Here is a 17154-nt window from a genome sequence, read left to right as displayed (position 1 = left end):
TATTTGGGTCATCCTTAAAGAAATATTACTTTTTATCTCAAAATTATTACTTATTATTATAAATATGAGTAAGGTCTCGCAGATAGAGGTTTGTGAGACCGTCTTACTATAAACCTACTTGTGATAAAAATGGATTACCTAACAAAATAATGATTGAAATTTTAAAATGTCATATTGTGATATTGTTAAATTTTTTTAATATGTAGTTAAAAAAATTTCTAGATATACACGTATATTTGACAACATAATTATAAATTTTGTCAAATACATTAGCTTTTAAATCAGCCAACAACTCAATAAAAAATTACACGAAGAGTGACAAATTTTTCTGAAATTCTAGTTTTTTTTTTTTACTTAAAAAAATCAGTTATTTTGGTTGTCAATTTTTTACTGGTTCGGTTTTATCATCTTAATTGCTAAATTTGATCGGTTCGATTAAAATTCAGTTTTTTTTGTTTTGCTAATTTCAGTTCGTTCTGTTATGTTATAACCAACTGCACACGCTTAATCATAGAACCAATCATTGTTTATTTTACCAAAAACTATAATTGATAACAATAATCAAATATTTTAAATCGAACAACAACACAAACGCTATATTTCAATTGATCTACTTTATTGCACCCAAACAAGTTATCATGATTAATATTTAAAACAACCATATTGAAATTTTGGTTTCCATGTACTAACTTTGATTGAGACTTATATTTAGCTCAACTTCAAAAGCTAGCTCAAGTGAGGAGGATTGTCCATGTGTATATATATATATAACTCCCAATAACTTTATCCAACGGATGTGAAACAGTTAAAAATTTTAATCATTAATTATAAAGAATAACGTCATGTGAATAAGACATGTGAGATATTACTCTTGTAAAAGATAGAGTTTGAGAACTGTAAATGGTGTGAAAAGTAATTTTGGATTCGACTAAAATATTAAGGTATGTGTGTCCAGAATAAATTATAATTGTCTATCAAATACCGAAATCTTTTATGAAGAATCAGAATCGACATGAAACTAATGTCAGGGTGTGAATTAAATTGAACATAAACAAAATTCGGGTTAAGGAAAAAAATTGATTTTTTAACGTGTAAAATATAAAGTGAATAATTAATTTTTTTAGATGTTGCAAGAATTCCAGACAATTCATTCAACTATATATTATTTTATATTTTCTTTATAATATTTTCATAATCGGACCGGTGATTCAGTTCAATCGGTCTGGTCGGTTGAACCGAGGATCGGACTGAAAAATCGTTATATTGTATAAAATATTAATAAAACATAATAAATATATAATTTAAATTATAAATATTTTAAATGTGTATGTAAATAATAAAAATGATATAGTTATCCACGTTTAAAATCTAAACTTACGTATAAAATGTATATAGATATACAAAAAAATTATTTACCAAAGTTTAAACCCTAAATAACTTAACTATACGCATATATTCAAAATAACAATTATAGTTATATATATTTGAAAACAAAAAAGTAAATTAAATAAATTATATTATTAATAAAATAATTTGTCTAACGAAGTCCAAATTTCAAATAATCATGTATATAAATAACAAAATATTAAATTTAAGGTTTAAAAAATTATTTTTAAAAATAAATATAAAATCGAGGTTCATAGCCGGTTCGACCGGTTTTTGATCAGTTTTGATCGCTTTGATCGCTAAATGAATTTTTATGATGTTTCGAACTGGACTCGTGACGGGTTCCTAGTCGAACCAACAAGTCTACTCTGATTTGATTTTGAAAACACCGACTTGCGATCAATTGACAATTCATTTAAAACCTTTAATTGCGTTATAAATCATAATATTATTGCTAACTATCCGTCTTCTTTCAACCAGTTGGGCTAATAGAAATCGACGGGTGACCCTTAGCCAAATAATTAAGAATCCATTGATAATATTGGTTTAATGAAATTTAATGGGAAACTATACATACCTATGCTTTATTATTAAAGTTGATGGTGCGCTCTCAAAAAGTGTTCGAGTTGATGGAGTAAGTAAGTACTTGGCTAATTGTCAGAACTCCGATATTTTGATTCTCTCTACCAATACTTTCTTGACTGGGCTTGTCACACAGTGCTTGACCAGTGTTGTTTACTTAGCTAGTGTGATGATACACTATAGCGTTAGCCCGTGAGTTTACTTATTGCACAACAAAGGATACTTGCAGCGAGTTCTATGCCATTCAAAAAAAATTCAAGAAACTTAAAATAACTAATTTTAATGTCATTGTATTTTTTATAAATCAAAAATGTTTTTTTTCCTCAAACTACAAAATATTATATCTTTTATTTAATAAAAAAATGATACTAAACATATTTTAATAAATTCTCATATTATCTATATATATTATTATGTATGCACGCTTCACATATGAAAAGACAATCATCGTTTCGAAAGATAATTATAACTTCTCGTGTAGATAAACCGCCACCAAACATACTCTTTTGTATGCATGCAAGTGTATCAATGTGATAACACAAAGACTTTTGTGAAACGGTGTAACAAATCAATTTTATGAGACAGATCTTCTATTTGGCTCATCCACAAAGAAATATTACCTTTTATCCCAAAATTATTACTTATTATTATGAATATGAGTAAGGCCTCGCAGACAAAGATTTATGATACCGTCTCACTATAAACCTATTAACGTGATATATATGGATTACCTAACAAAATAATGATTGAAATTTTAAAATGTCATATTGTGATATTGTTAAATTTTTGTAAATATATAGTTAAAAAAATTTCTAGATATGCACACATATTTGACAACTAATTATAAATTTTATCAAATATATTAGCTATGTAGCTGCATGATTTTAGCGAAAATGACTAAAATTGATCAGAACAACATAATTACAAGAATATAGTTGATTCAACGAAACAACATAATTAAAAATTACAAAAACTTGTGTGAGACATTTCAGTGGTCGTATTTTGTGAGACAGATCTCTTATTTGGATCATCTATGAAAAAATATTACTTTTTATTCTAAGAGTATTACTTTTTATCGTAAATATCGGTAGGGTTGATCTGTCTCACAGATAAAAATTTTTTGAGATCGTTTCACAAGTGACCTACTCATTAAAAGTATCACATACGATAAAATTGATTGCTTTAAAAAATAATACACACGATAAAAATGACATTTTTCTTTAAAAAATTAATAGATTAAAATTGATTCGATCCGGTGGAGCATCCGACCCAGCTCACCCATTTCGCCAGGATCGCATTATTGGCGCCGTCTGTGGGAAACTTGAGCTCGAGACGAAGATATGGTTTTCATTCAAAAACAAGTCCAACTTTGCTCGGCACCTCAGTAAGCCCAACTCTGTTTGGCAAACATACAAGTCCGACCAGCGCGTCACTCAGATCTTGTATGTGGATTTTATATGGGCTCAAAGCTCAGCAGCTATCCCGGATTGCCGTGGAAAAGCATTTGCTATGCACTCAGTAGCATACAACTATATTAGTCAACTAATTTAGCTCAACCAGAGAAGTTTCACTCTACCGAGAATGAATTCTGATTCAGTATTTCCAGGTTAGTGATTTGGTTTTTAATAAAACTAATATAACAGGAGGAGAGGAAAAATTGAAAGTCCGGGAGACATGAGGCCCCGACACATTCTTGACAGCCCGGGCAGACATACCAGAGCACCCGGGCATACCATGCAGGCCACCACGGCACCTTCTTGAAAGTCCGGGAGATATCAGGCTCCGGCACATTATCTTAAAGTCCGGGAGAGATATCAGGCTCCGGCACATTATCTTAAAGTCCGGGAGAGATATGAGGCTCCGACACATTATCTTAAAGTCCGGGAGAGACGAGGCCCCGACACAGTATCTTGAGTCCGGGAGATATGAGGCCCCGGTATTCTTATTTAAAGACCGGGAGGCATGACGCCTCGGCACCATTATCTAAGCCCAGGGCACTACACCCTGGCTCGGGGCCACACACCTCGACCATTCCCAAGTCCCGGGACATGCTCCCCGGCCCAAGGCTCCGCACCTTGGTTCTTAAAAGCCCAGGGCACTACACCCTGGCTCGGGGCCACACACCTCGACCATTCCCAAGTCCCGGGACATGCTCCCCGGCCCAAGGCTCCGCACCTTGGTTCTTAAAAGCCCAAGGCACTACACCCTGGCTCGGGGCCACACACCTCGACCATTCCCAAGTCCCGGGACATGCTCCCCGGCCCAAGGCTCCGCACCTTGGTTCTTAAAAGCCCAGGGCACTACACCCTGTCTCGGGGCAACACACCTCGACCATTCCCAAGTCCCGAGACATGCTCCCCGGCCCAAGGCTCCGCACCTTGGTTCTTAAAAGCCCAGGGCACTACACCCTGGCTCGGGGCAACACACCTCGACCATTCCCAAGTCCCGGGACATGCTCCCCGGCCCAAGGCTCCGCATCTTGGTTCTTAAAAGCCCAGGGCACTACACCCTGGCTCGGGGCCACACACCTCGACCATTCCTAGGTCCCGGGACATGCTCCCCGGCCCAAGGCTCCGCGCCTTGGTTATTTGTAAGTCTAGAGACCCGTACCCTGGCCCAGGGAACCGAACCTCGGTCATCTACTAAGTACAGAGATTTTTATCCGGTTTAGAGCTCAATATCCCGACTACTTATTGAAAGTTCCTGGCGTATTATCTCAAGTCCATGAGACACGAGACTCCGACTCCTCATCCCATCTCTGGGAGACATGAAGCTCCCGATGCTTTTATAAACTAGATTGATCATCTCTTTGGGAATCCAAGCATGACTAAATCGGGACAGCGAGTATGACTCTAGCCCGACTATTTAAGGGATGGGTAATGATACCCCTGTAAGAGCCTGGGTCATGAATGACCCGGGATATCAAATGGATTCCCAAATCAGGATCAATTTGCAGGATAGATTCTTCTGAAGGCGAGCAAGTGCAAGCTCGGACTCTACTCCCCGGGCAACCAGACGCCCGGGCTCTCATATAAAGCCCCAGGAGGTATTCTAACCGGGCCACTTCGAGAATTGAACCACACTCGAGTATAATTGATACAGGCCGTCTAATCTGTCAGAACAACTTGGGCTTGGAGTGTCCTAGAAGTCATCAGAAGCTAGGGTATGGACAACCGACGTGCCATACTTAGTAGGTGGCACTGGAATCGAGGTACCTACCTCATTTTCTCCTATAAATAAGCAGGTATACTTCTCATTTGAGGGATCCCCTCTCTGGTTCTCTCTGGAGAATTCACCCTTACACATATGTTATCACACATATTTACACCAGTAGTCTTTATTTTCTAAAAGCTACACTGGTTATCATCTTCATCTGCTGACTTAAGCATCGGAGTGGTCACGCCGGACACCCCTCCGACGCCCATTCACGAGTTCCTCTCCTTGTCTGCAGGTCATAGTCGAAGCTATAGCTCACGGTTCATCTACCTTGCTCATTTTCCTTTATAAATTATTGATTCGATCCGGTGGAGCACCCGACCCAGCTCACCCATTTCGCCAGGATCGCATCATTATATTTAACAAATAAATTGTTAAAACAAAAACCATATGAACTTTAATGTCAAATATATAATTTAAATATTAGTAGTATGATAAAAGGGAGAATTGGAGAAAAATCCCCTTCCACAAACTAGTTTTTGCGTTCAGTACCTGAGTCAGAAATTTTTTTACTGAACTCCCTGACCCATCAAAAAACTTGTTTCACAGTCCGTGGTCGAAAAAAAAAGCGTATTTAGCGACGGTTTAAACAATCCGTCGCTATTTAAATATAGCAACGGATATAAGTACAACCGTCGCTAAATTTGATATTGCGACGGTTTCTGGCTAAACTTTCGTCATTAGCGACGGTTTAATAAAATCCGTCGCTATTTGATCCATTTTTTAAAATTTTTCTCTTACACGATTAAATATATAAATTAAGAATTTGTGCATATATTCTGAGAAGAACTACTAACAAAAAAATACAAACTCATGTCTCGATTTAATAAAGTAAGAGTTGGGAAATCAACTCTTTATCATGGTTTTAATCCACCTAACACAAGTCAGTAGCATAATAATTTCCAGCACAAAATAGGTTAATTCAAGCATACAATCACAATAATTTCAGTATATTTCATACACTATTGAGCACATAAATTGCGAATTTGAGCATATATTTCAAGGAGAACTACTAGCATAAAAAATCAAACTCATATCTCAATTTATTGAATAAGAGTTATGAAATCAACTAATTACCATGATTTTAATATACCTAACAAAAGTTGATATCATAATAATACTCAGCACAAAATAGGTTAATTTCATCACACAAACACAACAATTTTAGCATATTTCGTACTCTAGTAAATACATAAATTGAGAATTTGAGCACATATTACGAGGAAGACCACTAGCATAAAAAAGTAAACTCATATATCAATTTATTGAGTAAGAGTTGGGAAACCAACTCCTTACCATGATTTTAATCTACATAAACAAAAGTCAATATCATAATAATATTCAGCACAAAATAGGGTAATTTCACCATATAACCAAAACAATTTCAGTATATTTCATATTATATTAGGTACACAAATTGAGAATTTGAGCATAAATTTCGAGGGAAACCACTAACATAAAAATGCAAACTCGTGTCTCAATTTAATGAGTAAGAGTTGATAAACAACTCATTACCATGATTTTAAGCTATTTAACAAAAGTAAATATCATAATAAAATAAGTTGATTCAAGTATACAACAATAACAATTTCAGTATATTTCGTACTCTATTGGGTATATAAATTGAAAATTTGAGCATATATTACAATGGAAACCAGTAGCATAAAAAAGCAAACTCGTGTCTCAATTTAATGAGTAAGATTTGAGAAACAACTCATTACCAAGATTTTAAGCTATTTAACAAAAGTAAATATCATAATAATATTCAGAACAAAATAAGTTGATTCAAGTATACAATCACAACAACTTCAGTATATTTCGTATTCTATTGGGTATATAAATTGATAATTTGAGCATATATTACAAGGAGAACCAGTATCATAAAAAAGCAAACTCGTGTCTCGGTCTATTGATTAAGATTTGGGAAGTCAACTCATTACCATGATTTTAATCTACCGAACAAAAGTCAATATCATAATAATATTTAGCACAAAATAGGGTAATTCCACCATACAACCACAACAATTTCAATATTTTTTTATGTATTATATTGGGTACATGAATTGAGAATTTGAGCATAAATTTTTAGAGAAGCCACTAGCAAAAAAATGCAAAATCATGCCTCAATTTTAATGGGTAAGAGTTGAGAAATCAACTTTTTACCATGATTTTAGTCCACCTAACACAACAATTTCAGTATACAACCACAACAATTTAAGTATATTTCGTACTCTATTGTGTACATAAATTCAGAATTTGAGCATATATTCTGAGAGGAACTACTAACAAAAAAAATGCAAACTCATGTCTCGATTAATGAAATAAGAGGTGGGAAATCAACTCTTTACCATGGTTTTAATCCACCTAACACAAGTCAGCAGCATAATGATTTCCAGCACGTTATATACTTAAATTGTTGTGGTTGTATACTGAAATTGTTGTGTTAGGTGGACTAAATCATGGTAAAACTAACTTGGTTTCTCAACTCTTACCCATTAAAATGAGGCATGAATTTGCATTTTATGCTAGTTTTTTCTCTAAAAATGAATTGCATTTTTATGCTAGTGGTTTCAACTCTTACAAAATGAACAATCATAACTCAAATCTCAATTTATTGAGTAAATTAGGAAATAATTGTTTTGTTTATGTGAATACCTATTTAATGTTGATATATAATGATATACTCAAGATTAAAATAGTTAATTTTCCCAAACTTCTCACAATTTTATATAGTTTATCATTAGCTAATAATTGAGATATGTGCCAAATTCTCGATTTTGTATCTATTGAGTAGAAATATACTATAAATTTGTTGTGTAAGGATTGGGAAATTACCATATTTTAATCACTAAAAGTAATATTATAATATTCAGCTACTTATTTTTACCAACATTTACTATATAAATTATCATTGGTAAGTTAATTGAAATTTGCGCTAAATCTTACTCAATAAATTGCAATTCTCAATTAATGAGTATCGATTTTTATGCTAGTAGTTCTCCTGGGGAATATAATGCTCAAATGCTCAATTTATGGGCTCAATAGTGTATAAAAGATACTGAATTTAGTGTGATTGTATGCTGAATTAAACCTATTTTGTGCTGGAAATCATTATGCTACGGACTTGTGTTAGGTGGATTAAAACCATGGTAAAGAGTTGATTTCCAACTGCTTACATCATTAAATCGAGACATGAGTTTGCATTTTTTTGTTAGTAGTTCCTCTCAGAATATATGCTCAAATTCTAAATTTATGTACACAATAGAGTACGGAATATACTTAAATTGTTGTGGTTGTATACTGAAATTGTTGTGTTAGGTGGACTAAAATCATGATAAAAAGTTGATTTCTCAACTCTTACCCATTAAAATTGAGGCATGATTTTGCATTTTTTTGCTAGTGGCTTCTCTAAAAATTTATGCTCAAATTCTCAATTCATGTACCCAATATAATACATACAAAAATATTGAAATTGTTGTGGTTGTATGGTGGAATTACCCTATTTTGTGCTAAATATTATTATGATATTGACTTTTGTTCGGTAGATTAAAATCATGGTAATGAGTTGACTTCCCAAATCTTAATCAATAGACCGAGACACGAGTTTGCTTTTTTATGATACTGGTTCTCCTTGTAATATATGCTCAAATTTTCAATTTATATACCCAATAGAATACGAAATATACTGAAGTTGTTGTGATTGTATACTTGAATCAACTTATTTTGTTCTGAATATTATTATGATATTTACTTTTGTTAAATAGCTTAAAATCTTGGTAATGAGTTGTTTCTCAAATCTTACTCATTAAATTGAGACACGAGTTTGCTTTTTTATGCTACTGGTTTCCATTGTAATATATGCTCAAATTTTCAATTTATATACCCAATAGAGTACGAAATATACTGAAATTGTTATTGTTGTATACTTGAATCAACTTATTTTATTATGATATTTACTTTTGTTAAATAGCTTAAAATCATGGTAATGAGTTGTTTATCAACTCTTACTCATTAAATTGAGACACGAGTTTGCATTTTTATGTTAGTGGTTTCCCTCGAAATTTATGCTCAAATTCTCAATTTGTGTACCTAATATAATATGAAATATACTGAAATTGTTTTGGTTATATGGTGAAATTACCCTATTTTGTGCTGAATATTATTATGATATTGACTTTTGTTTATGTAGATTAAAATCATGGTAAGGAGTTGGTTTCCCAACTCTTACTCAATAAATTGATATATGAGTTTACTTTTTTATGCTAGTGGTCTTCCTCGTAATATGTGCTCAAATTCTCAATTTATGTATTTACTAGAGTACGAAATATGCTAAAATTGTTGTGTTTGTGTGATGAAATTAACCTATTTTGTGCTGAGTATTATTATGATATCAACTTTTGTTAGGTATATTAAAATCATGGTAATTAGTTGATTTCATAACTCTTATTCAATAAATTGAGATATGAGTTTGATTTTTTATGCTAGTAGTTCTCCTTGAAATATATGCTCAAATTCGCAATTTATGTGCTCAATAGTGTATGAAATATACTGAAATTATTGTGATTGTATGCTTGAATTAACCTATTTTGTGCTGGAAATTATTATGCTACTGACTTGTGTTAGGTGGATTAAAACCATGATAAAGAGTTGATTTCCCAACTCTTACTTTATTAAATCGAGACATGAGTTTGTATTTTTTTGTTAGTAGTTCTTCTCAGAATATATGCACAAATTCTTAATTTATATATTTAATCGTGTAAGAGAAAAATTTTAAAAAATGGATCAAATAGCGACGGATTTTATTAAACCGTCGCTAATGACGACAGTTTAGCCAGAAACCGTCGCAATATCAAATTTAGCGACGGTTGTACTTATATCCGTTGCTATATTTAAATAGCGACGGATTGTTTAAACCGTCGCTAAATACGCTTTTTTTTTCCGACCAGGGACTGTGAAACAAGTTTTTTGATGGGTCAGGGAGTTCAGTAAAAAAATTTCTGACTCAGGTACTGAACGCAAAAACTAGTTTGTGGATGAGGATTTTTCTCCAATTCTCTCATGATAAAAATGGGAAATGGACCTTCGAGTGCTGTTTGACCCCCTTCCTTTTCCAAACAATTTTTTCCTTTTTTTTAAATACCAATTGGGTTATTTCATAAACAGAGTTAGGATATTTATTTTTTTTGTCTAACCAAAGACAAAATAACCATGAACGGTTATGGCATTATTAGTTACCTTTCATTAAGCTAAATGACCATGTATATACCTAATAAAATAAGTTACGGATTGAACGTTTGTGGCTTTATAAAAAAATTATAGTTTGTAATAATTGTGTTACTCAAATCTTTTAAATCGGATAACAACTCAATAAAAAATTAGACGAAGAGTGACAATTTTTTTTCGAAAAATTTAGTTTTTTTTTAATTAAAAAAAAACGGTTATTTTGGCTACCAATTTTTTACTGGTTTGGTTTTATCATCTTAATTGTTAAAATCGATCGGTTCGGTTAAAATTCAGTTTTTCTGTTTTGCTAATTTCAGTTCGGTCTGTTATATTATAACAAACTGCACACCCTTAATCATTGGACCGATCATTGTTCATGTTACCAAAAACTATAATTGATAGGAATACTCAAATATTTAAATCAAACAACAGCTCAAACACTATGTTTCAATTGATCTACTTTATTGCACCCCCAACAAGTTATCATGATCAATATTTAAAACAATAACCACATTGAAATTTTGGTTTCGGCGTACTAACTTTGATTTTTTTGGCTCTCAGTTATATTTCGAAGGAGTCCTGATGTGATATCGAAAAATACTGTCATGACATTAAAAATTAGACCAAAATAGAAAAATTAATATACCAAAACCAAAATCTGCAAACTTAATAGACCAATATCCACAATTGGACAAGTTAATGGAAAAAAAATTGCTAATTTTTGATAAATTCCTGAGAAATATTACTCTTATTACATGTTTCAATAGAATCGTAATATTTTTTTGTTTATATTCTCTGATAAAATAATTCATCCAACTTGATTGTTTCATTTTTCACATAATCTCAACATTCTTTTGATAAAAGTAATTATCGAAGAGTCTATTCTATGATTTTCAAAATAAGTGTCTAATGAATAATGAATGCTTATTGACATTTCAATTTCAAAATTCAATACTTAACATCAATATATCAGTTTCCAAATTAAATACCACAACATCAGTTTCTTTGATATTAAACGATTTTTAATATCTCTTGTATTATTTATTATTTTTTCAGGGCAAAAATTTGTGTGAGACGGTTTCACGGGTCGTATTTTGTGTGACATATCTCTTATTTGGGTTATCCATGAAAAATTATTACTTTTTATGCTAAGAGTATTACTTTTTATTGTGAATATCGGTAGAGCTGACCCGTCTCATTGATAAAGATTCGTGAGACCGTCTCACAAAAGAGACATACTCTTATTTCAATTATTTAAATAAATTTACAATCATCTAATTAAATATTGTAATTAATTTACTCTTCAGCAAATAATTAAAATATTTATTTTATTTTTTAAAAATACCGATGAAAATTGTATTATTATTATATTGAATTTGATAGATCGTCTCAAACTTAAATGAAACATTTCATATACTTCTATATTGGAGGATTGACTTGACATATTTAAATAAAATATAACAATAATTATAGTAATAATAATAATCAAGATTTATAGTAGCAGAGTGGCACACAAGGTCAGGCCAGGTCCAGCGTCTCTTTTTTCAAGATTTGCCCGAAGTTACTTCCCCTCAGGTAAACTGAAAACCCGCAAGAATTCACATTTATCTGCTCCTAGAGTTGGTGTTTCATGTGTCAGCGTGAGCGTTCAAGCAGTCACGATCAGAAGAAACAGCAGGTTATGCAACGCTTGATTTACAGGAGTTCTTTGCTAATAAAATCGTTGCGTTCTAATTTCAGGGGTCATCAGTTGGGAGGTGATTGAGGCTTCTGCATTGGTGTTTCTTGGATTTCTCGAGCTTGAGAAGTAATAGGCAAGTGGGTTTTCCAGCTTCTCGTTGTTGCCGGCTGGCTTGATCCAATCTGATCGGGACCTTTCTTGTGTTCTTGATTTGGCGCTGAATTGCGGAATACTCAGGCGAACGATGCGGCGTCGGGCAGCCGACTATCGCCGCCCGATCCGTAGGAGGTTATCGTATTGGATCTGCGCACTTCTCGTGGTATTCTCTTTTGTTGGATTTCTTTTGTTCATTGTTCAGCATAACCATAATGACGAGGATCCTGCGGAACAGCCGGTAATGGTAAGATTGGTTTGATACAGTTTTTGTTGTTGTTGACATTTCTGTTTCTTTTTTGCTTTTGATTCTGTTATTTGGATGGTGCAAAATCTCCCTTCTCATTGGATGCGAGTTTTGTTATCTATATTCAGATGTTGAAAGGTTTTTCTTCTGCTTTCAAACTAGGAATCTGATTATCATTTATTTTCCTTTGATGTTGGAAGTTTTGTACCATGGTACTACCGTACTAGAGTTTTCGGTTTGTTGTGCAGCTTCTCATGATCCTCGAGACTGTGCTCTTAAAAATGACCACGCCTGTATGGGGTATGACTAAATTAAGTGTTAGAAGTTAACCTCATAATTTAGAGTTTTGTGTTGCAAGTTCAGTCTGTGTCCATGGATGTCCTTGAGATGGAATAGTTTGGAAATAGAGAGGTTGATGCTACTGTAGGTTTTAAACATGAACACTTTCATTTCGTAAAGCATTCTGTTCTATGTCTTGCTAGAGTGAGGAATCAAGTTATACGTGCATTGCTGATGCATCACCTTATGTATGATGAGCCTATTTGGATATCTCCATCCTCACCATGGTAGATTGATCTGGTATGAATTTATGAATAAAATAGATTTTGTCGGTTAGCTCAGCTGGCAGTTTACGTGATATGAAAAATCATTTGTTTGATTCTTATGCATTAACTGTGGTCTTTGGCTCGAAGATTTCATAAATTATGTGGGTTGATAAAGACAACCTTTTATTATCACGTGTCTTTAGGTTTTTGAACTATAATTATGCAGACTTGATAATTTGAGATGGAGTAAAACAATTGTCAGCATTTTTGGAGTTTAATGATTCATTTTCTGTGTATATTTGTTCGAAATAGAGTTAATTATTCTTCTGCTTTACTTTTGAGTTTTGCATGTCTTGTCAACTAACCTCATTTCTGCTGGAAAAGGATTCAGTTCACAGCAAGATGAGGATCTTCATAGCAAGACGATGATCTGTTATCTGACTTATCTTTATTCTTTCGCATTAGGATCTTACTTCACATATTATTTTTTCAAAGACAATGAATAGTGATGCACGTATCATTTGTATTTTTAATGCTTCAAACAATATGTGTGAATATTCGGTTCTGTCAAAGTGAATCTTGTTCAGAAATTTTGTATACAATGCCTAAAACCATTTTCTGGCTGAACCTAACCTATACAGGCATCTCCATAAGATTACTCTTGGTCATATAAATAAAACATCTCCGTGATTGTTTCAAAATACTCAATTAAATTATTCAAGACATTTTGATTGTTTTTCGAGATTGTTTCTTTTTTCATAAACAAAATAAGAAGGCTTTGTTCTTGATTTCCAGTTTTTCCCTGGTCCAGGTTCATTTTATGTACATTGAGTAATATCACTGTTATATTTGTTTGGAAGTGTTTTATGCTGAGATGAAATTAAGTAGCATCATGACCTCTGTCTCCCCACCTCCACGCACACACTCAACTATCTTATGGTGCAACTGATTGCAACTCATTGAAAATATGAGAGAGACAATGTTTGATCAAAATATTCATTAAAATGAGCCCTATTTATGCAGTGGTGGAACTAATCCCCCCTTTCCCCAGCCCTACGTCTGAGAATAATCAATTCAAGACTCAGTTAGCATCTTTGTGAGAGATAGGGTGCACTGTGACATTCTTTGCTCTTAGTTATTTAGCCCTAGGTTTGCCGCATCGACCTAGTTCAATGAAACAAAGCCTTGGCTGTTTTGAGTGCTGTTTGAGTTGGCCGAGGGGGTCATAGATTAAGTTAAATGTTATTCGGGACCAAATTACGACATTGTAAAAAGCTGAAATGAATTAGTTCCCTGACACTGAATTTTATAATTTTTTATTTTGCTTTTGATTCATTTCCTTAACACAAGGGACAGGTCTAGCTTATAGATAGTTATGATTGATTCATGAAAAATCAATAAAAAGAGAAGTTTTCCTGCATTCTCTCTCTTCAGATACTTTTGACCTTGTATAAATTTTTGGTAATTTCAAATGTCTGAGAATATTAAACTTCCAATTCATGGTCATTTTAGTTATTGGTTGTGAATCACGCACCTAGCTGGGCATAGGTTATATTTTTTTATCACAACTTCATCCTCTCTCTTCAGATACTTTTGACCTTGTATAAATTTTTGGTAATTTCAAATGTCTGAGAATGTTAAACTTCCAATTCATGGTCATTTTAGTTATTGGTTGTGAATCACGCACCTAGCTGGGCATAGGTTACATTTTTTTATCACAACTTTGCCATTTTAGACAATGAAAGATGTTGTGTACATGTACCTATGTTTGGATGCCTCTGACATCATATTTTGGTTTTTAGCATGTTTCCAAAAAATTAACGGCTTTTGAAAATTTATCTAAATTTATAATTTACTACGAAATAAAGAATAATTCTATCAAGTCGAGAACAGTTCACGGTTTCTATTTATTTGTTTCTTCAACTTATTTCTCTTTTCCAGGAGTTTAATGACCGTGTGGTTCATGACAATCGAAATTCTACTAAAGATATGTCAAGTGCCAGATCATATGCCAGACAATTAGGAGAGCAGATGACCCTTGCCAAAGCTTATGTTGTTATAGCCAATGAACATAATAATCTTCATCTTGCTTGGGAGCTGAGTTCAAAAATAAGAAGTTGCCAATTCTTGCTCTCCAAGGCTGCAATGAGAAACGAGCCCATAGCTCTAGAGGAGGCCGAACCAATCATTAAAAGTTTATCATCCCTAATTTTTAAGGCGCAAGATGCCCATTATGATATTGCGACCACAATAATGACCATGAAGTCTCATATTCAAGCTCTGGAAGAACGTGCAAATGCCGCAACTCTTCAGAGTACTGTATTTGCACAAATGGCTGCTGAATCAATACCCAAGAAGCTTCATTGCATTGACATTAAACTCACTGCCGATTGGCTTCAGAACAAGTCCATCCAGGAGCTTGCAGATGAGAGTAGGAACTCTCCTCGATTAACAGACATCAATCTTTACCACTTCTGTATATTTTCAGATAATATTCTGGCTGTTTCAGTTGTCGTTAATTCTACAGTTTCTAACGCCGAACATCCAAAGCAACTTGTATTCCATGTTGTTACAAACGGAGTAAAATATGGAGCAATGCAGGCTTGGTTCCTCGGTAATGATTTCAAAGGTGCTGCAGTTGAAGTCCTGAATGTTGAAAACTTTACTTGGTTGAATGCATCCTATTCTCCTCTTCTAAGACAACTCCAAGATGTTGATTCACAGAAATACTTCTTTGGAGGTTTGCAAGATACTAGTCTTGATCCAAAGTTTCGTAATCCCAAGTATCTGTCTATTTTAAATCACCTTCGGTTCTACATTCCCGAGATTTATCCCCAATTGGAAAAGGTAGTTTTTCTCGATGATGACATTGTGGTTCAGAAGGATTTGATTCCTCTCTTTTCCTTGGACTTGCATGGAAATGTAAATGGCGCGGTTGAAACTTGTCTTGAATCTTTCCACCGCTACTACAAGTACCTCAATTTTTCGAACCCACTGATAAGCACAAAATTTGATCCTCAAGCGTGTGGATGGGCATTTGGGATGAATGTTTTTGACTTGATTTCTTGGAGAAAGGCGAATGCGACTGCAAGATATCATCATTGGCAGGAACAAAATACCGACAAGTCACTTTGGAAGCTCGGCACACTTCCTCCTGGACTGTTGGCTTTCTATGGATTGACGGAGCCACTTGATCGGAGATGGCATGTCTTAGGACTGGGTTACGACATGAATATTGACAGCCGCCTAATCGAGACTGCTGCCGTGATTCACTTCAATGGGAACATGAAACCCTGGCTAGAGCTTAGTATAGGCAGATATAGACCTCTATGGGAACGGTACGTGAATCAGACTCACTCTTATATTCAAGAATGTGCGACAAGTTTATAAATGGTCTTTCTAAGACGAGGGTAATGTATCATCATCTCTCTTATTCTTTCTAAAGGAATCTGATTGCATAACTGTAGTTTAGAACAGATATTTTTTGACTTATATGGAGAAGCCTTTTCTTTGCACGTGTTTCAAGTTAAATATGTGTTGAAGGATAAAACTTTTGTTAGTGTAGCTTGGAACCAGATATTTCATTTTTGGCGGATGGGATTCTTTTAGCTCCCACGTAAATGCCACCTCGATATGATCTAACTATAGTTTTCTCTTGCAAGATATATTTCTTGTATTGTCCCTTTTTAATGAGAAGTTTGTTGCATGGATGGTAATTACTAGACTAAACAATCCAGATATCATCGGCTTCGGTCACACATCAGTGACGCGCTTCAGCTCATGTACAACTACTGCAGTCACGTTGATATGATTCCCATACGTACCTTCAAGAAAAACCTGAAATGTCGAATATGGGAATTGGAATGTAATTGAAAGCAATTAAAGAGTTCAGATTACGAATTGAATGCATTCTTATCATACATGTATTTTGGTTGTGTATGATAGAAAATATCATGCCAACGGGAAGGAATGTATCCTTTTGTTGAGCTTCTATATTACTAAATAACAAATCTGATGCTGTAAAATTTTTGCAAGTGATACGGTTAAATTTTTGCAAGTATTCATTAATCTGCTTTATTTTTACCGACAAGGGTATGTAATTATAGCATATTTAGACAACA

At 33.8% G+C, this 17154-nt stretch overlaps 1 protein-coding gene across 3 annotated transcripts; it reads left to right on the top strand.

The window, feature by feature from the left end:
• The first annotated feature begins 11887 nt into the window (after nucleotides 1–11887).
• LOC140822916 (hexosyltransferase GAUT11-like) lies at nucleotides 11888–17116 on the top strand. Of its 3 annotated transcripts, XM_073183890.1 has the most exons (3): nucleotides 11888–11982; nucleotides 12148–12488; nucleotides 14975–17116. In XM_073183890.1, the coding sequence occupies exons 2-3, from the start codon at nucleotides 12333–12335 to the stop codon at nucleotides 16421–16423; spliced, it is 1605 nt and encodes a 534-aa protein (XP_073039991.1). In that variant the 5' UTR covers nucleotides 11888–11982; nucleotides 12148–12332; the 3' UTR covers nucleotides 16424–17116. The 3 variants fall into 3 exon arrangements, with proteins under 3 accessions (XP_073039991.1, XP_073039990.1, XP_073039992.1); XM_073183889.1 differs by having other exon boundaries at nucleotides 11933–12488; XM_073183891.1 differs by lacking the exons at nucleotides 11888–11982; nucleotides 12148–12488 and adding an exon at nucleotides 12495–13067.
• Nucleotides 17117–17154: the final 38 nt, after the last annotated feature.

Source organism: Primulina eburnea, chromosome 2, assembly GCF_022965805.1.
Source record: "Primulina eburnea isolate SZY01 chromosome 2, ASM2296580v1, whole genome shotgun sequence".
Classification (NCBI taxonomy): Eukaryota; Viridiplantae; Streptophyta; class Magnoliopsida; order Lamiales; family Gesneriaceae; genus Primulina; species Primulina eburnea.
The sequence above is the reverse complement of the archived record's forward strand: the minus strand, read 5'-3'. Positions and strand labels throughout refer to the sequence as shown.

What these genes read in the sequence shown, in the direction of transcription:
- LOC140822916 (XM_073183890.1), top strand. Translation starts at nt 12,333, where the DNA reads ATGCGGCGTCGGGCAGCCGACTATCGCCGCCCGATCCGTAGGAGGTTA. An exon ending in CTGCGGAACAGCCGGTAATG is followed by an intron (nt 12,489 to 14,974) that starts GTAAGATTGGTT and finishes TCTCTTTTCCAG; the next exon opens with GAGTTTAATGACCGTGTGGT.